This window comes from Triturus cristatus, chromosome 7 (genome assembly GCF_964204655.1).
Source record: "Triturus cristatus chromosome 7, aTriCri1.1, whole genome shotgun sequence".
Lineage (NCBI taxonomy): Eukaryota > Metazoa > Chordata > Amphibia > Caudata > Salamandridae > Triturus > Triturus cristatus.
The window spans coordinates 1737180480-1737203496 of record NC_140590.1 but is presented as its reverse complement, the minus strand read 5'-3'; the positions used below and the strand labels follow the sequence as shown (position 1 = coordinate 1737203496).

The 23017-nt window shown below is 42.9% G+C and overlaps 1 protein-coding gene across 1 annotated transcript in view; it reads right to left on the bottom strand.

Annotated features, from left to right (window-relative positions):
- Positions 1-23017, bottom strand: part of LOC146812944 (uncharacterized) — a 105756-nt gene that overhangs the window by 38695 nt on the left and 44044 nt on the right. The window contains exons 5-6 of the mRNA XM_085619985.1: positions 22252-22469; positions 2139-2242 (exon numbers count right to left, since the gene is read on the bottom strand). Coding sequence (XP_085476111.1) covers positions 2139-2242; positions 22252-22469 — 322 coding nt within the window. The remainder of the gene's footprint in view (positions 1-2138; positions 2243-22251; positions 22470-23017) is intronic.

Genomic DNA, 23017 nt, shown 5'->3' with positions numbered 1-23017 from the left:
GGTGGTGTCAAGATACAGTAAAAGGGGCACTGGCATTTCTGGAGGTAATGAGGCAACTAAGACTGAATGAATGAAAGGCAGCTGTACATTTGGAGACATTAATTAATTAGATCTCCATCCTATTATGAACCATCATGTAGAAGAGAAAATACATATGTAGGACGACTGTATACATGGTATAAAAATTGGTTGAAGAATAACGATACATGTTAATAAGTGGAGGTATGGGATGTAGGAGGAGACATGCAGAAGAAAGATGGTGACATAACTACAAGGGAACAAGCAATTCTATTGAATCTACTCATGCACGCAGACAGTGGTTGAGGAACCTTCAAAAGGTGAGAATGCTGAAATACAGTTGCAAATATAGCACATTCCTGGACAGAAGTGCTATACCGATGGAGCATGATTATTTATGGATAATTCTGCTTGGTCAAATCCTGCTCTTGTGTGAAATTACTAAACATACTTAAAATAAAACATTACTAACATTGTGTATCGTTGAATACTAAGTTCTAAAACTGCGCCGTTAGCATGCAGAAGGGTCGCAAACTGGTGAAGCTGAGAGATTTAGGAGAGAAAAAGAAAAACTACCTATGTGTTATGGTAATAATGAAAAAGATAAGAATGCAGTGATTAATTTCTAGTAGAATATTATTCGAAAAGATTTCTCTATTGAAATGTGTTTTGCTACGTTTATTTCACATGTAAATCTGGAGCTGCAAAGAGAAACTTTGTTTATTAATGAAATATGATTAGACTAGGTATATGAAAATAGCATAAAGGTAGTTATATTAGATACTTATGAATTTACATTTGTCAAGTTTTTTAACGTTAACACTCTTGATTTTCCATGTAAGCCTCAAAATGTATTATGTTTTTCCATTGCAGGCCTTAGAGAAATGTATTTTGTCCTTCATTATTTTCTTCGAAACAGAATAAAATGCTGACTTAATTTGTTTAGTTACAAGTGTTATCACTAAAGTTCCTTCTTACAGTCTGAATATTCTCTCTCTCTGAGTAATCATGTCAAAATTGTTGCAAGTCAACTCGGATGCGAGAGCGTGGACATGAGTTGCAAATGTATTTCCTACTTCCAAGGTGAAACCAGATATTGGAGGAATAGAGAACAAAAGTATTGTGTAGGTTGCAGATGATTTGGGCTGGAGAATGATCATTCCATGATCACACCATGGAACCCAATCAATAGAATATTGAAAACTGTGCAAAAGGCTACATTTGTGGGCTGAAGTTGTGAACATTTTGAGGTATAAAAATTCTGGGGAAAAAGTACATGTGCGACTATTTCCTTACAATTCTTGGTCATGACATGCTGTCGGTGAACTGAACTCTCCCGATTTGCCCTGCACTTCTTTGGTTGGTGAAGTTGAGCAGGATAAACCCGTCTGCTGAAGGGTTAATTATTCCAGACTACTGCACGTTGTGCACTAGTCTATCTTGCGTCTCTGCTCTGATTCTACAACTGAACTTTGATATTATTCCTGAAATTGCAATTGTTTATTTCTCTCTCTTCTCACGCCAGTTAAATGAGATATGATGTATTTTGTTTTGAACTGTGATTATATTGTGTTTTTAACTGAATTTCGAATGAAACCTATGTACTAAAAGTTCCAATGCGTTATTGTGTTTTCACCACTCATATTTTGAAGATTAGATAAAAGTGCCTTGATAAATCCACTGAGTTAACTTATCGCTGAATAATATTGACAATTATTGATTTATTCGTTGTTAGATAGGCAATTCTTTATTACAGGTCCTCATGAAGGAATGGCTTCTGTCTCGAATTATCTGAGTCCCTATTAGCTCTTTCAAAGATCTATCGGAGGACCTCATGTTTTGTAAGTGGTTGTAGAGTTTCTTTGGGCCCGCTATATTCTTGTGAATTAAATTTCCGAGGTTGGAGTTTATTGAGTGGTGGGTAATCTGGGTCTATGCCCGCAAAAATGTACAATGCTTCTGCTGGATCAATACCAAGGAGAAAAAAGTCAACACAAATGCATATACTGTATGAAATGTATAACCTAAAATGGATTTGGATGAGTAACCGGAAATGTTACCTCTAGACATAAGTCTGAACTTTACTTGCTCATTTTGGAGCACACAAATATAAAACATACCAGTTGTCCAAAGTACTGCCATCAGGCCAGATCGGTTCACCATTTGGTCCATTTCTTGGGCCAATCCACCGATCGTATTCCCCTTTCTTAGAAAGCGCAAAAGCCTTAAACAAACAAAAGAAAAAGGAAAAGGTTTCAGTTTCACATAAGGGTCACACTTGGTCTGTGCATATTTATTACATTTATTTTTGGTTAATGGTGTACCACATGAAGGCCCTGGATCCATGGTGGAAGAAAGCTTTACAACATAGCATAGTAGAGAACAAGTGACAATGAAAAGACAGATTGTAAAATGTGAATTAAGTTATCAGAGTTGTAGTAAGAAGCCAGTCCTCAAGGTTTGGGCAGGTAATGTACAAGTAGCATGGACTGATCAGGTAAAGCCTTTTAGGACCGGTATCTGGAGGTCCCTTGTAAAGATGGAGATTTCTGTTGCTTTTCGGATAATGCCATGGGGGAGCCTCCCCCGTAGTTGGTGCTTTGCAAGTGTATGATTGTGGGGGGAGGACTTTCTGAACCTTGTAGTGTACAACTTGAAAACACACAAACTACTGCAGAAAAAGTATGAACGCATCCAAACGAATGTGTGAAATGTTCAACTGTTCACACTGATTGGATGAAACGGACTGACCAACTGAGTGTAAAATATATGTTTGCTTAAGGGCTTTTAAATCCTACTTATTATGATTCTCATGGGACAAATGCAGTCATCTGTCATGTAGAGGCTAGTAGTGGTGGTATCTTCCACAAGGTCCACCACAGGACCTTGATAAAGTTCACATACACTTTGATGCAAACATCAGTGATGATCCCACAAGCCTCCGAAAATGTACCATTTTCAATGAGTTCTGTTTTATCACGTTTTAGGCTATCGTGTCAAAGTTGCCAAGGCTAGTGCTGCCTTAAGTACCTTTTTATTGGCTTAACAAAAACATCACTTGACTTTAAACTGGACATGGCAGAAGGAGTCACTTTAAATTGAACTAAAACGCCCTAACCACATTTATCCCTAAGCGAGTAAACCTTTGCTCGAGGACAGAGAGAGACATCCTTTGACTTGGTGTGTGAAGCAAGCACGTCTATGTAACTGGCTCTTCCCTAAAAGAGGCAAGATAACTGCCATGGGTATATAGTTTGCTGGCAGGGGTAGATGATACAGTGGCGCTAACTCTTTTAGACGGCAAACCCCCCTCTTCCATGATAAGACCCAGGCTCTCCTAGTCACACAGGTTATAGTTTGCCCATCAATTGATGGCAACTGTGTTGGCAAGATAAGCAAAACAGTTGGGAGGTCGGAATTCGTGGGGAGCTGGGCTCAGGCGATGGATTGTTGATGTTTGAAGGGACTGGCAATTGCTGGCTGCTTCCTGACTGGGATGTTGGATGGGATTCTTTCCTCCAAATAAAGCTACTTGCTTTTACCTAATGTGGATCTCCACCTCCTCATTTCATCAAGAACCTGCATTCTCACACTGGCGTAGACGGCAGTAAAGATGGAGTGAGAGAATCCCAACAGATTCTGTTGAGCAGAGCGTCAGACTAAGGGAGGTGTTGAGGAGGCTATCTGATTGGAATCTTACTGTGAAAGCTGAAAAATGCAAATTTGGTACCAATTCCATAACATCTCTTGGTCACATCGTGTCCAGTGAGGGCATTGTTCCCAAAGAGGAGTTGGTTGGCACTATCATGCACATGAGTTCTCCTACCTCGAGAGGAGTTAATGACATTTTTAGGAATGATTGAGTTTTATTCCAAAGTCATTAAATGTTTTGCTGAACTCAATGCCAACATGAGATTACGCTTGAGGAAAGGTTCTGTGTTTTCTTGAGATTCCTTGTGCGAAAAAGAATTCCAGTCTCTCAAGCTTCATCTCAGCATGGCTCCAAAACTAAAGAACTTTGATCCCAAAAGAAGGTCAATAGTAACTACTGATGCTAGTCTCAGGGGTTTGGGTGCGGTCTTACACCAGGAGGGAGAGTTTGGAATAGAGACCAACATGTTTCAGTCTAGAGCATTAAAGGATACAGAGGTAAACTACTCTGTTATTGAAATGGAGGCATTAGCTGTGTTCTGGGCAGTGAAGAAACGTACATTTTTTTGTGGGGGTCTTTTGTCATACAAACTGACCACAAACCTCTTGTTCAGACTTTCACAAAGAAATGTGTGGACTTAATATCAAGTCGAATTATCAAGTGTGTCATTGCTCTACAAGTGTATAATTTTGTAGTTGAGTAACTGCCTGGTGTTTTTAATACTATTACTCTTTCTAGGTTGGTCCCTAGTGTTGAATGTGGTTCGGATTCTGATGAACTTACAGAAGATGACTCCATCGATGTTTGTGCGGTCAGCACATTTTCTGAGGATAGGTGGCATGAGGAGTTAGCTAAGGATGTTGTGCTCATTGAGGTGAGGAGGTGCATGACTGAGGGTTGGAGCAAGAAAAAGCAAGCCTCTGATGTGTGTCGAAATTACTGGCCTCTACATGATGAATTGTCAGTTAACAATAGTTTGTTATTCAGGGGCACTAAGCTCATCCCTACATCTAAACTTAGGTGAGAAATCATGGATCTCACCCCTGAGACTCATCAAGGTACGATCAAATGCAAAGAGCATGTGCGAATGTCGTATTGGTGGCCTGGCATGGACAAACACATGAAGTGTTTCGTGCGTGACTGTTCCATGTGTGCTTGGAGTGACAAATCAAAGCAACCAAGGGTTCAACCCATGGTGGCGAGAAACTTGCCTTCCAGGCCTTGGCAAGATATCGCTCTAGATATTGTGGGCCCCATTTATGATCAAGGAAGGTCATCGTTCCTCATTGTGGTACTTGATATGTTCTCCAGATGGTGTGAGGTTTTCTTTACAAGCTCTATAGAAAGTAGCGAGGTAATTAAGTCTCAACTGTTTGTTTGCCAGGGAAGGGTTTCCTCAACTCTATCCTTACTGATAATGGGGTACAGTTGACGTTTAAGGAGATGGTTGATTTTCTTCAACTAAGAGGAGTAACTCACAAAAAGTGTGCTTTGTACCATCCAGAATCCAATGGTATGGGTGAACGCTTCAAACAGGGACATTAAGGAAACGGTTTCTTTGGCGAAATCCAATGCTATGGATTGGAAGGCGGAAATTTATAAAATGATTGAAATGTACAGAGTTACTCCACATTGTACTACAGGAAAGACCCCATTTGAGCTGTTTCGTCATAGGCTTCCCAACACCTTCATTGAACCTTCTTGGGTGAATGCGTATACATTACAATCTGGTCGGTGTGTGGGTGATCTTGATTGGTGTAAACGTGAGGAACAGAAGATTTGATCAAGAAAGACTAACTTGGATTCCAGAAAGGCTGTGAAAGTAACTAAGATGTGTGGGGGGGGGATCTTGTCATGATTAAAAATCCCAGCAAGAACAGCCATCCCAAGTTTTCTAAATCTATTCGGGTCATGACAATTTTTACAAATGCTGTGAATACCCAAGACCACAAAATATGGATTTTGAATCGTGTGGTGGTTTGTTGTGGTAACACGGTTGGAAGTGAAACTGTACCTGCGGTTCTCATCGGAGCTTCTAGTGACAAAAATAGAGGTGACGGTTGCAGCAAATCTTCTGGTGCATCACGTTGTGTGGTCTAAAGACCTGGTTATTTGAAGAACTAGGTTTAACGTATGTTGCAAATGTTTTTTTTTCTCTTAGTATTAAGGGAGGGAGGTGTGTGGCATTCCAGCTGTTGCCCTTGGTTACTTTGCCTGAGCCTGGAACTCTGTGATGTCACAGGGGTGCTTGGGCTCAGGCGATGGAATGTTGTTTAAAGGGACTGGCAGTTGCTGGCTGCCTCCTGACTGGGATGTTGGATGGGAATCTTTCCTCCTAATGAAGCTACTTGCGTTTACCTAATGTGGATCTCCACCTCTTCATTTCGTCAAGAACCTGCATTCTCATATCACTCTACGCACCAACAGAATACCATTGTAACAATAGCTGGTAAACTTGACAGTGTTTCAACCAATGTAACGCTCGATTTTTAGCTGCTCTATTGTTTCAGTCACTCCAGTGGCTAAGGATGGAACGTTGGTTAAACTATAACATAAGGGCCTACATATGGGCAGATGGACCGCCACATGTGTGCCACTTGCCGTATCACTGGCAAGTGGGGGACACTTCCGCAATGGGCAATAAACACTGGGGCTTCTTGGGAGACATGATTTGGTGCAAACTCCACTGGCTTAGTAGCTAATTTTGACAGGGCAAAGCAATGGCATTGTGATGTCCAAATATGGGGTGAGGGCTTTCTGTCAGAAGATATTTAAATTTGGTGCCCAACTAGTCAGTTATTCAATTAAGATAAGAAGGGGTCGTTTGCGGCTCAACTACATTGAATTCAGGTCCATGAACTTGAGCCAGCTTACTCCGTGTATTAGGATTTTTTTAAACATGGGGTGGGGGGGCTTAGTTGGAGGCATGAGAGAATGGGAGACAAATTAAGTTTGGCGGATTAGGAGGAAGCTCCGCTATTGAGTTTTGGTTCAAAGAATCATAGATTTGAGCTTCCACAAATATCATGTTAGACCCCAAATGAACGGAGGAAAGGGTCTGGGTGGAAACAGATGATTCTTGATATAGAGATAAAGGTCTTTAAAGTATTTGGATTTCCTTGGAAATGAATCCCACAACAGGAGATACAAATCCTTCAATAGGAGTTCTACGTCTTACCTCCTTAAGGCAGCCCACAGGCAGCTTATGCTTCACCATAATTATGCACAGAAAATAACAAAACAAAGAGACAGCCAAGCCTCAGAAGAGCCTGCTCTTGGCCCGGTCTGTGCTCAGACGCATTCCCTCACTGCGATCTTCAGGCGCCCTCAAGTGTGCTAAAGCACCTCCTGCAGGGATTACGGGTCTTGTAATCCAGGTACCCAACAGAGGAACAGCAGGCGGAAAACACACACTGTACGTCCACACCAGATATTCAAGATCAAACCCCTTCTAGGCAGTTGGTAATCCCTCACGAGCCCTCGGCCAGGCTCGGTCTTTGACCACAAAAAAAAGTGGGGAAAAAAACACCTCCAGTTACCATCATCAGCTGCTTTGTAAATATTTTGTCTCCTGAGCTCATCCCTCCCAAACTGGCTTCAAGGTATTTGGAGTCCCCATTCTTGAATCCATCTTTGTGATGCTTTCAGTCACACATACCTTGAACAAACCAGGTCCATACACAATCACCAGGGTGATATTCTTGAATTGCTCCAGTACAGGATTGCAGTCCTCACCTTCTGTCCTCACAATTTCACACACCTGGAGAAAGTCTACACTGTGTCTCAATGGGTTTCAAAAACTGTTTTATTGAGTCTGATTTTGCAGCCAGGTGTGGCGAGTGTTGATAGATTTGGAAATCCCGCTACCCTGCCCCCTGCCTCTGAAAGTGTCCCATACTAGGCTATCCTGTGTGTTGAGAGAGATCAAATTGGGTTCCCTTCCAAATCCGCCCGACCAAGGAGATGTTCCATTCACCTGTTCATCATGTATTTATCTGCCCCCAGTTATGAGAGATTACGCCTGGCCACTTCCCAGAACCCTGAACTACCCAAAAGAGCCCCATTTCAATACCAGGAAAAGGGAGCCCCAGGGGACAGAAGGAGCACTGGTTGGAGAACATGAATCATCTTCTAGTGTCCATCAGATCAAGAACGTCCGTAGGTCTTTGTAGTTTAGGGCGGGATCCGTTCTTGGCTCCCTGAGCTCTGCTGGGTTGCAGTTCAGCCCCTTCAGCAGCTGGAGCGAATCAAGTCTACATTCTGCTAAGGAGATTGCATTGAAGCATCCAGGGCCAGCAGGCAGGCAGCATGCAAGGCCTCCATCACCATGCAGCACTTGTTACCCAATTCAGATTTAAGGCCAAATGGATATGTCCATCTCTATCGGACTCCTTTATCCCAAAGTTTCTTGGTGATCACCCTGAATTCAGCCAGGCGATGAAGAGTCACTAGTATGGTATCTTGGTAGATGGTACAAAACTGTTCCTGCTTTTCTCAGGACTGCTGCTTTCTCCAAGTATTAGTGGAACTTCATGAGAAAACCCCTAGGTCTCTGTTGGGCTGGTCTAATGGGACCGGTGTGATGGATCATGTCCACGCAAACCTCTAGTTGAACATCTACAAACCTGGAGGATAGCAGTCCCATAACAAATGCACCGAGACTGGGATCCAAGACCTCCTCGCCTAGGGCTTTGAATTCATAGATTCTCTCTTCAGTGATTCTTGAGAACCTCCAGTTTTTTGAGGGCTCCTTTCAACTGCATCTCAAGCATGCAGCCTCTGGCTGGGGTGGTTGTGTGTCCCATCTCGAGTCGCCCAGCATGGCTTCAACATCCAGCACATTCTGGCCCACCAATTCAATGTATGTGGTGCTGCGGTCAGTGCGTTAGCCACCTCACCTGTATGTTCATGTCCCGGCCTTAAAATACTGTTTTTGTACATTTAACCCTGGCTGTATATCTGTGTTAATCATGGATGGAATCAGTGCTCCTCCTCCTGTCCTGTCTTCAACCAATATGCTCCCCTTAAACTGGCCTCCGTGGAAACAGGCATTTGAGGCAAACCTGGATGACTTAGATAGGGATACTTTTATGGATTAAAAAGAGCTTTACTAATACATCATCTAAGTCCCGCAGGGAGATCTATCTTGAAAACATTTCCTACGGATGTCATAAGGACATTGTTGCACACTCAGACGGGAGAATAAAGAGAAATGGTTTAGTAGAATTGCTGAAGGAGTATCCCTCAGTCATGAAGACACTTGATAAGCTTGGTAGGAAATCAGTGAAGGAACGAATTGGACAAAGATGTTCTTTTTAAGGTCATGTTGTGAATTGTGCATGGTTGGCCCTGTTCTAAAAAGATGGTTCAGCATGCGGACAACTGGTGGTATCTTGTGCCATGAGGAAGAAGGTGTTGAAGTTAGCATTAGCTAATGAGGACACACAGGCATCCGAAAGATGAAATGCAGAGCGCATGAGGACGTTTGGTGTCAAGGCATGGATAAAGCCATAGAATGCTTTGTGAGTGATTTTGGGAACTTTCATAAGGAGTTCTAAAACCCATGTTCCTCAACCTTCTCCTATGGATTCAGTGAACTGGACACACCTTCCTTGCCTTGGTCAAAGCTGGTTTACAATTTTTTGACTGATTATATGTCAAAGTGGCCCTAATTCACATTTGTTTATAGCATATATACCACTTCAACAAATCAGTTCCTGCAAAGAGTATTAATGAGAAAGGGTTTCCCTAACAAAAATGTGCCAGAGGAGATGAAGACTTCTGCACATGGTTTAAAGCATGTTAGATCATTCCTATGCCATCCCAGAAGAAACTGTTTAGTCGGGTGCTTTAACAGCATATTGTAAGATCAGCAACAGTTAGCACTGGCTCGAAAATTAAGTTGGAAGCCAGTTGTGTAACAAATCTTGTTGGCTTATAAGACAATTTCCAATGGGTCAACTGAGGTTTCACTTTTTGTACTTCTGCACGGACATGCACCTGGTTCCAAGCTTAATAGAGAATGAATGGAGCAACACATAGTTGACTTCACATTTGCCTGTGTGATCCATGTAAGATGCAGGTTACAGAGGGAGTATGTGAGGGGACACAGGAAAAATATTTTGCAAAATCTTGAGGAGGGTAGTTCGGTCAGAGTGAGAAAAAAAATAAGACTTCTAAGTTTCTGCTTTTGTGCAAGTAGTATGATCGACGCATTGTGTAGTGCATTTAGAGGATGGCAGAATCTGGAATAAAGACATTGGGGGAAGTGGATTTTGTACACTCGTTTTGTTGCGGTGCTCCCGCAAGGAAATGGGTGCACACCACACAAAACACATACACAAAGTGAAAGATGGGTTCCTGTGCGGTACAAAGATTAGGTTGTGGGTCCGCAGCGTCACATTCATTACGGTCTACTTTTGTTTGTCTATATTATTTAGTAGAATTTTTTTGCTTGATTTCTTGGTGAACTATATTTGGGCAACTTGTCTCGGCTATGTTGGTTTGAGACTATTTTATTTTGTTTTATTAAGGAGGAGGAACTTTTGGCATACAGCCAGATGGAGAAGAATGTGGAAGTCTGTTTTCCCTGGATTAACAAGTGTCAGCTAGAGGGAGCTGCGCTGATGGTCACTTGTGGAGTCACCTGGAATAAACTCAGCACTTACCTCCAACTAAGCGGTGTCGTGTCTTCCTTTTAATTGGTTTAAGAAAAATATATGGAGGTTGTTGCGAAGATTACAAGCAATATGTAAAATTTAAAACCAGAAGATTATATATATTGTTTCATAAAATTTAAATCCATTACCAGTTTTACACTATAAAAGTATGACAATGAACATTCACTTACATTTGTATAAGAACCCTGTTGGTGGGATAGATAAAAATGTAAAGATGTTATAATGTATCTTTTATTCTTTTGTTGAAGTAAATATGAAATGTGTAGAGTGGATTTACTTTTGATAAATAATTTTGCTATGAAAGGATAATGGCTATGATGTGAGCATTTTACACTTTTTGGAACTTTCTACTCAAGTTTTCACTCATTAACATCACAAAAATGGGCCATCAGAAGGTACAGATTACAAAATATGAGATAATCCACAAAGAGGTTCAGCACCCTTTGGGGTCCCCTGGAGAGGGAGCACGCACCTCGGCATGAGGCTCGGCAGGAGCAGCTGACCCGGAAAGGTAAAAACAAATGGGCGGGCTTTCTGTCCAGCCAAGTCAACCATGTCAACTCTGGCAGCAGTAGAGGTGTGCAAGACAGCAAATGTAAATGAACAGCTGACCTAGAGCAGACTAAACTAAGGGCCATATGTATGAACAGATGTTCCCATAGATACAGAATGGGTAAAACCCTTTGATACATCAGGCCCTAACACACAACAACAAATATGATGAAAAACATTGTTTCCCATTGAGTCACCCTCACTACCACTTACTCAGCCACAGAATCATTGAGCACTGCCCCAAAATTAAGATCTCTCGGCCAATTTCAGGCCTTGTCATTTCTGAGAGATACGAGGGGAGGGACAGAGCAGTCTTCTTGCTTGTATTACAGTTTCCCAGGCTGGAGACACAAGAAAATCTGATTTGTCAGAGAGCGCTCCCTCCTGCATTTAAATGGGCTCAGTGTGTGCCTCATAAAATGGCTGCTCATCCTCTACAGGTGAAGGCGCAAGGCCAATAGCAGCATCTTCATGGAACTGCAGGCAACCTGAACACTGTGCACCCACTTCACTGAGGTGTTCTGTTTATAACCAGATGTCTTTTTTTCAGGGACCAAAAACAATCAGTGCACAGTGATCCACCCTAATACCTCGTCTGGGCACTGTGTTGGGCATTGTACCCGAAACCAGAAGAAGGAAATTGCCCTTTCCCATTGAGGCGGAGGATCAGAAAACTGAAACCTTGATTATGGACTTCCGCCTTCCAGTATAGGAAGATGATGTATTCACATTTGGGCAATCCTGATGAGTTTTCTAAGTTACTCTCAAGTTTGCTGTTTAAAGTCTCTAGTTTGCCTACAGGGTGTCCAAGAATGGGCAAAGTCAATCCCACCATTTTCGTGTCACATAATTAACAGATGGCAAAGAACAAGGTCTTCATAGCTTCTTGCGTGTCATGGTCTTGGTGTAATTGAAAACAGTTTGGATACTGATGGCCCGCCACTTCTGGTTATTTTCCCAATCACACTTGTCAAGTTATTGGGATACCAAATTTCTAAGAACCTGGAGCAAGATTGACCTCATCACAATACATTACAGTTCACAAAGGATACAACACAACCTGGAGCAGCTTGGAACATTGTGGATCTAGTTTCCGGGGAGTCACACCGGCTTCAATTGCATTTCCTTCTCCGTTGGCTCAGACATTTACCACTAGTAGCTTACTGCTGGATGAGGGCCTGCATGTGCAGGTCACATTAACCGTTTTACACTTTGGTTCCTTAGACTCTCATGGATTCCTAGGTGAGCATTTGTGTTCCCTTTACATTTCTGATTCCAGGGGGTTATTTCACTCCCCAAGACGGTTACGCAATACTCTGAATTGGGGATCCCATTTAGGGACCGTCTCTTTAAATACACATAGCACCCTCCGGCGTGCTGTATCCCATGTCACTTACAGCTTCCTCTTTGTACCCTTAGTTTCTATAACTGCATCATGGCCACATGGATGAAGCATGCAGCCACACATGCCTGTGCACGGAGGACCCTAGAAAGGCAGTAGGAACTTATCAATGACAGGAAGTCAGCTGTGCATCTGTCAACTTGTGCCTGTATTCCTTGTGGGTTGAGGGATGTGCATTAGATTACAGTCCGAAATAGGCACTGCTTGTAAAGTACACGGTTACCCACAGTTTGTCCTGTTGCTACTATCACAAAGCCAGAGTGATGGAACGCGAAACTGAGAAACAGTTCTCTAGACAGACAGCAAACCGGTTTGCTGCAATTTACTAAAAGGTAAGGGATTCAGTATGAGGTGTATATAGCAACCGGAATCAAGTGTCAGACAAGAAATAAAGTTCAGCCCCAGTAAGTGTGCAACAGTATTTGAGTAGCCTGTAAAGAGGCAAGAGGTGAGGAATAGAATACAGAAAGGAGTACTTTTACAGAGCCTGCTTAGCACAAAAGGGCCACCAGGCTAGAAAGTACAGTAGAAGAGGCAGGACTTCAAGACCATGTGTTTTCCAACCAACAGTCAGTGAGGCTTCAATGCAAATGACCAGATGGAAGAATGGAGACTTAAAGTAAGAAGATTTTGAATGATATGACGCCTTCCAAAGATAATTTTGTGGAAGGACCAAATATAATAAGTTCTAGATAAGAATTGGTGGTTAATCAGAAAACAAAAATTTAAATAGGTTTAGAACTGTAGCAAACCGGTTGAAGCCACTTAGATGATTTAGGCAATATTAATGGGGAAAGTCTCAAAAATAGGCCAACATGCAAATTGACTACAGACACCAGTCGGTCACCTAAGGATGGAGTCCACAAGGCCAAGGACCAGATCCAGGACTGGCCACTCAGAGCCGATACCTCAGTTTGACCACAATTGCATTTAAAAGCGTTTTCTGTTGGAGAGCGACAGTATTCAGACATAGAACTGAGTGGTCGAGTCGACCAGCTTACCACCTAAGCAGGTTATGATCTGTACACTTTAAGCATTGTCCAATCATGCTTCAAGGATAAACTCCATACCATGCTCTCCAAAACCCAGTCTGCGCAGTATCCAGGTAAAGACAGTCTTTGATATGGCAAGAACTGAATACATTTCAATATTTTTCACCCACTGCATTAAAAAACAAATAGATGACACTTAAGAGCCGAACTTACCTGGTGCCTCGTTCTTGTTGCTGCCGCCACCGCCAAGAGAGTCACTTGGGCATTTCCAATGTCCCGGTCCCGGCTGCGAGTGACGCCACCAGCCAGGGACTACAAGCCCCAGCAGCCACAGCGGCGCACACGCTGGTTTAGAGCGCCGGGAGGCGCATAAGAAGAGTGCAGGGCTCCTGCAGTGCGGGAGCCGAACTTACCTGGTGCCTTGTTCTTGTTGCTGCTGCCACCGCCAAGAGTGTCACTTGGGCATTTCCAAAGTTCCAGTCCCGGCCGCGAGTGACGACGCCGGCCAGGGACTACAAGCCCCAGCAGCGCACACGCCGGTTTCGAGCACCAGGCAGTGCTTAAACGCGCAGGGCTCCCGCAGCACGGGACGCACGCGGGCATGCCTGGGCCACGCACGGGCCAAGTCCAGGCCAAGGGCAGGCCCATCCACGCCCGGAGGAGGCTGGGCTAGGCCACCCCTCTGTTATCTACTCTCTGGCATTTGACCTCTTCAAGTCCCCACGTAACGTGAAGCTTATTGCCATTCCTGGTCTGCCACTTGTGTTGTATCTTACCTTTGTATCTGGGCCACTTGAGTTCGTTATCACAACATGAATAAATGTAGAGGAGTAGCCGGGACCTTAGATGCATTCATCGTTCGGGCGGAATCCTTGTTGCCCCACGAAATTGAAATAACTGAGTGTCACCTTTCCTTGGATCCCGCCTCGCTACAGACTCGCTTATCATTAGGTGGTCCCAATTCAGACAGCACACCACATCCAACTCCACTAAAGTATCCATCTATTACGACTTGTTCTGCTTCCCTGAGCCCCTCTCCATCAAATCAGGATGTACCCATTATGACTGCCCCAGTTGTGTCTTGCATTGATACTAGAGCACAGGTTGCTAAGTCCCAAAGAAATGTTAAGATGAAAGCACCACCGAATAAACAGAAGCAGACCGTAGGTACTTCTATAACAATAAGTACAAAATGCTCCCAATTTGTCAATCCCACAACTGATCCTGTAGTCATTTCAACTAACTATGGGTACCCAGACAGACACCGTTATTAATCTACCAGGACACGACGTGGGTGCAGAGACTGTTGGGGACGCCGCTCTTGTAAACTGTTGCAAAAGCTCTGGAAACCGCGTTGGTCCATATTAAGGAGGTGATTGATAGGAATTTTGATCTCCTTTGGGGAAAGTTAAAAAGGATGGACTCTGTAATGGGCAATTTAAGTGGCAGTAAGGTGAATTGTGTTTCCGATAATGCTTGTGAGGGGGTATCTTCAATGCCGGTACTTAATAACCATGGGTCCAATTTACAATTGTTAAGTTCCACTATGCATAAAGACATTCCATCTGCTAATTCTTATCTAAAATGCCGTAATCAAAATAAACTTCCTGTGTTAGACTCTAGTCTTGAGCAGAGGAATATACAAGATATGCCTGGAGTGTCCAATGTAAATATCCCAGACCCAGGTAGCAGTCATCACAAGCATCCACACTTTGGAACTAATTTAAGTGATCCAAGTGTGGGTGCCACGGCCATGGAGTGCCCTAGGAATAGCTGCCCGAGACCCAATGCCGATGTTTTGAGCCTACCCCCAGCTTCTTGCCTTTATGTGTTGGTTTTGGCTGGTGTCCCAAATCTTATTGGGGATCAGACTGAGTCTTGGGTGGACTTACGTAACAAGTCTGTGGACTGGTTAAGTAAACACAAAAGATTCCACCCCTCTGATATGAATGAGATTCTCAAGGCCAGGCGAGTAGGGTGGGTTGGTCATTCTCCCAAGAACATAAACGGTGACTGCATGGTCATTAATTTTCGTAGGCCTCACATGGTTCGCCGCCTATTAAGCACCCGTGATGAGCAACCATTCACACAAACCTCTAGTATTTGTACGCTCCCCTTAGGTTATTTCTACAAACCACAATATACACCCGTTAGGAATGTCTATGCTCTGCCTTCGGTAACCAATAGGTTTCAGGCTTTTTCTAATTTGGATGCCCAGGATTGACAACCACCTTCATTGGTAAACCAACCATATCACGTAGAAAATCCCTTAGGCACCGCACCAGTAGCCCATACTGACATGCCGGTTGATCAGCAACCTATAAATAGACATTCATCTTCATAGGTAGATCAACCACATCATGCAGAAAATGTATTAGGTACTGCACCTGCAGCCTACACGGACATGCCCGTTGTCCAGCAACCTGTAAATAAGGCCAAAGTTGACACTGATTTGAGTGTCTGAAGCTGGAACGTAGCAGGTCTACAGTCAAGGCTTGGTGATCAGGATTGGCTGCGTTTAATATCGGACCAAGACGTAGTTATGTTCCAAGAGACCTGGGCCACCCATGAATTACATATTGAGGGGCTTCATTGTTTTAGCATAGTAGCCCCCACCCCCAAATTTGGCCGACCATCGGAGGGCCTATTTATTGGGATTAATGTTGATGCTGGAGGGAGTTAAGGTTTTATCAACCAACAGCCGCAACTTCCAAATCTTGATTTACAAAAGGAGAGTTTTTTTATTTGATAAACTCTTATAATAAGGATTTTCATTCTATTCCCAATAGGAATTTTATTAAGCTTTTTGGTTTTATTTCCAATTTAGACTGCCAGCAAGACTTAGATGGGATTACCGGGATTCTCTTGGGTGACAATTTTAATGCGAAACTTATAGATATGCCACAGGGTGTAGGTATACACAACCCAGGCTACGCTTCATTCAGGGCACGCTCCTGAGTTTGTATAATCTTGTTAATGTTATGATGCCGTGGGTGCATCACAAGCTATTAACCACCAAGCACCAACATTCTGAGGAAGGGATTGTTCCACAACCATAGATTTAATTTTTATTTCCCCTCTTCTTGTGTATTGCTTCAAGGCTGCAGAAGTTATTGTTACGAGCCATGGGGACCACAATCCAATTAAAATAGCTTTGAGATTGGCGCCTTGGCCCGTGTTCTCTATCCAATGTGGGGCCAGGAATGTATAGCCCACAACTGATAAATTAAGATTAACATGGAGGGGTGTTGATAGTGGTGAATTGTTCAAGTCACTAGTGAAGGACAATATGCACCTTATTAATTCATGTTTATCGACTCACAAAACCGCATCCAGAGGCAGTCCAGGATTTTATAAAACTCTGTTAGGCAACTAAAACCCTTTTGTCGAAACCTATTCCTCTGGCAAAACATGGCCCGAGATGGTTCGACCATGAGTGTTCTGAGGCGAACAGGAATCTGCGTAGGGTTTTATCATCCAACCCAAGGTGCACCGCAGACGTGAAAATGGCTAGGCGGAGGTACAATACAGCAATCGCCATTCGGAAAGGAGCACTCCTAAATGATCGCTGGGAAGCTTTATCTAAGGCTGCCACTATAAAACAGGATAATATTTTTTGGTCTGCTGCGAGGGATATGCGATCTATGGGTCAGCTATTAACACCTGTCAGCTGCACCATTTCGAGTGAGTCATAGGAAAACCACTTCTGAAAAACCACTTCTGAAAAAATGTGTGCTACTCCCCCAAAAGAGTCAGACCAGTATGAACTTGGCCCACTGTCTAGCATACAAATAACTCTGTCTGAGGTGGAAGAAGCTATCCATCAGAGCCTCGGGAACAAAGCCCCAGGCCCGGATGGGTTACCTATAGATCTAATCAAATGGAAACCAGATTTTTGGACACCGCTCCTTTTGAATGTTTTTAATAATTTAACGCATGCTCCGATACCTAGCACCTGGGCTACGAGTATTTTCGTTCTAATTTTAAAAAAGGGGGACCGGTCTCAACCTATTAACTACAGGGCTATATCCCTGATCGATAACACTTTAAAAATATTGGGCAGAGTTGTATACAATAAGATTTTAGAGTGGTCAGAGGAAAGTGGCATCTTAGAGCCTTGACAGCTGGGTTTCCGAAGTAAGGTTGGCACCAATGAACCGTGTTTAAATCTTAATCTGGTCATTGGGAAATAGACCATTGCGCGGTCCTCCCCAGTCTATTTGGCCTTTATGGATTTGTCCTCCGCTTTTGAACTTATCAATACGTCAAACCTCTGGTCTATCCTCCTGGCCTATGGACTGGATGAGCCTTTGGTACATTTTTTTAGTGCATCTCCATAAAGATCTTCAGGCCCAGGTGAGGATTGGTTGCAGGGGCGAGGTCTCTGGAGCCATCAGGGTGGGAAGGGAGGGGGGTCAGACAGGGATGTGTTCTGGCCCCCCTCCTTTTTATTATCTACATTAATGGATTGAATAAATCGTTAAAATCTACGACACAAGACGTCCCCAAAATTAATGGGAAAACACTTCCTGTACTATTATACGCAGATGATGCGGTCCTTCTAGGCTGCACTCCGCACTCTCTGCGCATCTTAATACAGACCTTTGTTACCCACATGGGTAGCCTAGAACTATGCGTCAATTTAAAAAAAAAATCTTTTATAATGTCATGTGGCCCTGGGAAACGCTAGCTCAGCTCTATTACTGCAGGCAGTCAAAAATTGACGAGCGCTAGTACCTTCCCCTATTTGGAGTGGTCTTCGCTGCGAAAGGCTCATGGACTGAGCATATGGCAAACTCCAGGAACAAGTTCTCAAAGGCCATCCCTTCCATTCTTAGCCTTCCCCACCCAAAGAGCACAGGTGCTATTTGAATTTTTTTGTTTTAAATCACAATGCGTCCCAGTAGCCACGTCTGGAGCTGAGATTTGGGGTAATGTCAACAGCTCCTATATTCAGCAGGAAAAGAATAGGTTTTGCAGGAAACTGTTGGGTGTCCCAATCTCTACCCCACAATACATTTGCTACATGGAACTTCATTTAAATTGCTCTTTTTGGTTATTGGACTGGAAGAATCAGGCTGCTTCTTTAACTTAAGAGATTATCAGTGACTGTGTTAAATGTGAGAAAGGAATGTATATCCCTTGGCTGTCTGGAGTGTACCAAAGTCTATGTAGTGTTAATATAGGTTGCATTTTCTTAAATCCCTGTACAGCCAAAACATTGCATAAAAATGAGCTCAAAAGTGCACTCTATTATACAACACAGAAAGGATTGGCATGGAATCTAGAAAATCTTTTGCCTTCAGCTATACGACTACAGAACAGCATAGACACCCCCTACCTAGCTCTCCTTACCTATGAGCCACTGGGAAAGGAGCCTTCTATTTCGCCTAAGAGCAGGTACTCTTAAATTTGCGTTATGTTTTCTGCTTGGCTACCACTCCAATCTTGACTATGTACCCTGCCCAGGTGATGGTGTGAACGGACAATCTACTTTACATTTTTTGTTTCTTTGTAAATACTATTTAAAATACACCAAGTGGCTTTGAGCTCCATTTTTTAAAAAGCAGAGGCCTATTAGCTTTGATAATGCTTATTTGTGGTTACTCACTCTGGCCAATGAAGAGTTAGTCTTTCGTACTAGCACGTTTTTGAAAATTGCCACTTGAACACGTAAGATGATGTCTAACCCCTGAGCTCTTATATTTATATATGATTATCTTGCATAAACTGATGTATGAACTGGTATTTTATATAATTACAAACTGTTTATTGCTAATGAATTTTATTATTACTCTCCATTTGTAAAATAATGTGTTATGCTGCTGTCCTGTTATGGATACCAAGTTATCCGAATAAAGTTTTCTGAACTAGAACTATTAAGACAAGAAGCACTTCAGAAGTGTTTTTTTAAGACTACTAGAAGAGTAACTTTAAAACTTTCTAATACAGAACTAAGTAGCGGAGGAAAATCAGAGACGTGGGAATGGAGTCAACAGATACTTTTAGCTGGAAGATGTTGCAATTGTCAACTGGGATACAAGTGTCATCTGCCTACCTCAGGTAGTCACAGTCTTGCAAAGAAGAATACTTCTCTTGTCGACAAGTAATGGCTACAGAGTGAAGAATGAAGACTTTGAAGCTGTACCGGATTACAATAACTATGTCAAAGAAGTTTGAGGGTTGCTAAAAATATACCTGTGAGGGCCTTAAAAGGAAAAGGTTATGCCAACTGCGTTGTACGGCTTTCTTAAAGCTTTCCGTGAGCTCCTGCAGGTACCAGGGGTAGATCGCTGAATGACCTTTGAAATCAAAAATCAAAAATTTGGAAAGGGATATTAACATCTGACAGAGTCCAGTCACAGAACAGCTGTGAGAATATTGCCAGGTCACATCCTGTTGTACAGTTAGACACCCACAGCAACAGGCTGAAGAAAGCCTTGAGAGACGATAGAGCGGTCAGTGTCGAAAACGGCGGCTATGTGGATGAGTAAAGAGTTGATCTCTGACGACTGGGAGGAATCTTGGAATAGAGATGCTTAAAGGGAGAGTGCGGGCAGATAGTTAATAAATTAGTCTTTGAAATTATTCAGGGTGGACTGCGAGTGAATGCAAAAGGTAAGTCTTGTTTGGGTTATGAGACCTACACAGTGATTATGCAGCTACTTTTTAATGTACACTTACCTGAAATCAGTGACTAGAGGGGAGCCATCATCTCCAATGGAACACTGCAATGGAAAAGGCCAGCCTGGAGCCCTCATCTGCCTATCTAACATTGTGTAATACATCCTCTTCATGGAGTCAGCAGACGTGGGTTTGTTCACAGAGAATTGATGCTGGCAATGGCAGACACAAGCCACATTGATGGCTATGGATACCATCTATGACTGGACACGGTCAGTTAAAGAGGAAACAGCAAATGAGTAGAGAGATCTTATTGGGGTTCAATGCTTAGTATCCAACTTTGGGACATACAAAAAGACTTGGGCATCTGGTCCATTGCCACTAGAATCCCTTCCTCCTACAAGAGTTCAAGAATTCTGAGCATCACTGGGAAGGAAAGTGAGGAGACTGGAAATCCTTCATCCAAAATAGCTTGACTCACTTGAGGCACAAGGAGACAATGGTGTATAGGGAGGAGAGAAATAATTTGTGCACACCTAGTACTTTCCGAATCTTCAGCTGTACCTGATCTGTGGTTATAGATGGGTCATCACTGTCTTTGTAAGGAACCAGAAACAAAAGGGCAGGAGAAAGGGCAGTAGAACTTAACAATTGAGAGAGGAACGAACTAAATGAGGTGAGGGGAAATCAAGAGAGGACCTCAAACAATGTGCTCAGAGTCAAAGCAACTGTGGAGGGAGAGAAATGACTCCAATGTCGTGGATGCCATCTAGCTATTTCAAGACCACCAGAATCAAGACCTCCATGATGACGACATACATGAAGCAAGGAGGTGTGTCCCAGCTCTTAACTGGACATGAAGGAAAAGCCTAAATGTGTCCGACATGACTTAGCCTGACATGATTTAGTTGGACGTCAAAAAGGGTGGAAAGAGCCCTTGTCGGAATGGCCAGTGATCTGCATCGATCACTTAAACAAGAGCACCCAGAGGTGGGGAGGGGGAAGGGGAAAGAGAAAGAGAAAGAGAAAATTCTTACTCATGCAGTGATTGAATGTTTTTTTTGTTTTTACACATTGTGTCAGGGCACAATGCTCCAGCTAAGCTGCCAATGATATAAACAGCAGAACTACTAACCATCAGACTCCTACAAGTGTAATCATTCAGAATGACTATTCTAGGCCCCCAAAGCTAAAAGAATAGCCTGGGAAACAGGTAGCAGTCATTTTAAATGCATATTGAATTAAATAATTAACTGTTGTTGTGGTCAGCTCTAAATTAGCCAGGCAGCGCCACCTTGGGGCAGACTCGCACAAGAGCCGGTGTTGACAATGCCAGTGCTGAGCACCAGAAACCCTTAGGCTCAAATTAAGCACTGTGCTCATGCTATTTCTCCCAAGCTAAGACTCTAATAGAGAGCTAAACAGGAAGGATGAAAGTGCATTTCTCGAAAGAACCACTCGTAGCAACTACGATTACCCCTTTAAATTAACCTTACTCAACTATTCCTTCTTCACAAGTTCTGCCACAAGTTATGAATGAGAAAGAAGCCAAAACACCCCTCATGGCAAGGAATCAAGTGCACCAAAGACCTGGTAAATAGGTGGATCCTCTGAGGACCGAGGAATGTAATCTCATTGAGAGATGGTCCCACTCCAGGAGGCAGGACCCATGCTGGTCTGCAATACAGTAAAGTAATCAGAAGATTCACACTCCCACAACCATTTCATATATCACTAAGAAAAATGAGGAATTATAAATAATCCCCGGGAATCTCAAACTGAATATTCAAGAAGAAAAAGGCAAAGTTGGAATGAGCAAGAGCCATATAATTAATTCAATATTCCTAAAGAGGTGAGAAGCAGGGGAGGGGTGGGTGTTAGAAAGTGTCATGCTGTCCCAAGGCCCCCGCACCGGCAGTGTCACGCAGTAACCACACTTTAAAACTTTAAATACCAAATCATGACCCTGGAAAAACAATTCTGTATCCATTATGACAGTCCCAATCCCGCTCCAATGTAGGATAGAGATGAAGATACACCTCTTTAAAGAAGAATACACCTGGGTGATGTAACACCCCGCTTCCTATCTCAGAGCCCAGCTTTACTCGTAATCACTCAGTAATAGACTTGCTTTGACCCTGTACAGTGCTCTGCTGTCATTTGGCGAGCTGCTCTACATACACAAGTTGTCCTCAACAACATGCAGGAAATCTCATAAATATGGAGAAAGATTGGTGCATACCAATCAGGGAGGGGAGATGAGAAAATGTATAAGCTATTCACAGGCAGAAGAATGGCAAGAGACGGGCGGAATACTTCCTTACAACTTACCTTTTCTTCATCGTTTTCAATCACCGCCAAAGTGGAATTCAGAGACACGCACTTATTGTAGGCAAAATACCAGCTTCCTTCATCGGTAGAGATTAAGAAGCATTTATCCAGGTTTAAGAGCCATCCATCGTCACACTGGTAGTGTACACTGTGGTTCTTTGCCTGTGCTGCAGTACAGTCATCATTGGTTTCTGATCTTTCATTAGACATCTTCACACCTATTAAAGTGAAACGTGAGGTAGTAGTTAACATACAAACACAACTATCGCGATAACATTCATCCCTATAATAAGACACATCTAAATGGTAGGTGTGATGACTAACCAAGCACAAAGGGGCTCTCGTGACAGACTTAAAAGCCCAGGAATTTGGGCAAAGTTTGCGCTCTATAAGATAATCATTCAGGAGTTAGGGTCAGAAACCAAGTCATGTAATAAATCTAACTGCCCTGACTCCACATATGGGACAGTAGGCTTTGTGGTTGACACCAACTTAAAATGGATTCTGGCCTCTGATCAGCCAGTGGAGGGCTTTCAGAATGGGGATCATATGTTCAGACTACTTTCCAGCTTTGGCTGGCTGGCCGCCACATGTTGGATGATTTGGCGAGAGGCTAGTAATGTTTTGGGAATAACTGAGGACTGAACACGAAAAAGCAGTCCAGAAGTTTATGGGGTGACTGGAAGGTTTTACATTTTAAAATTTTGTTTTTTTTTAGAAAGACGAGCTGGATTGAAGTCGTTTTAGCTAATGTGACATGTGTAGA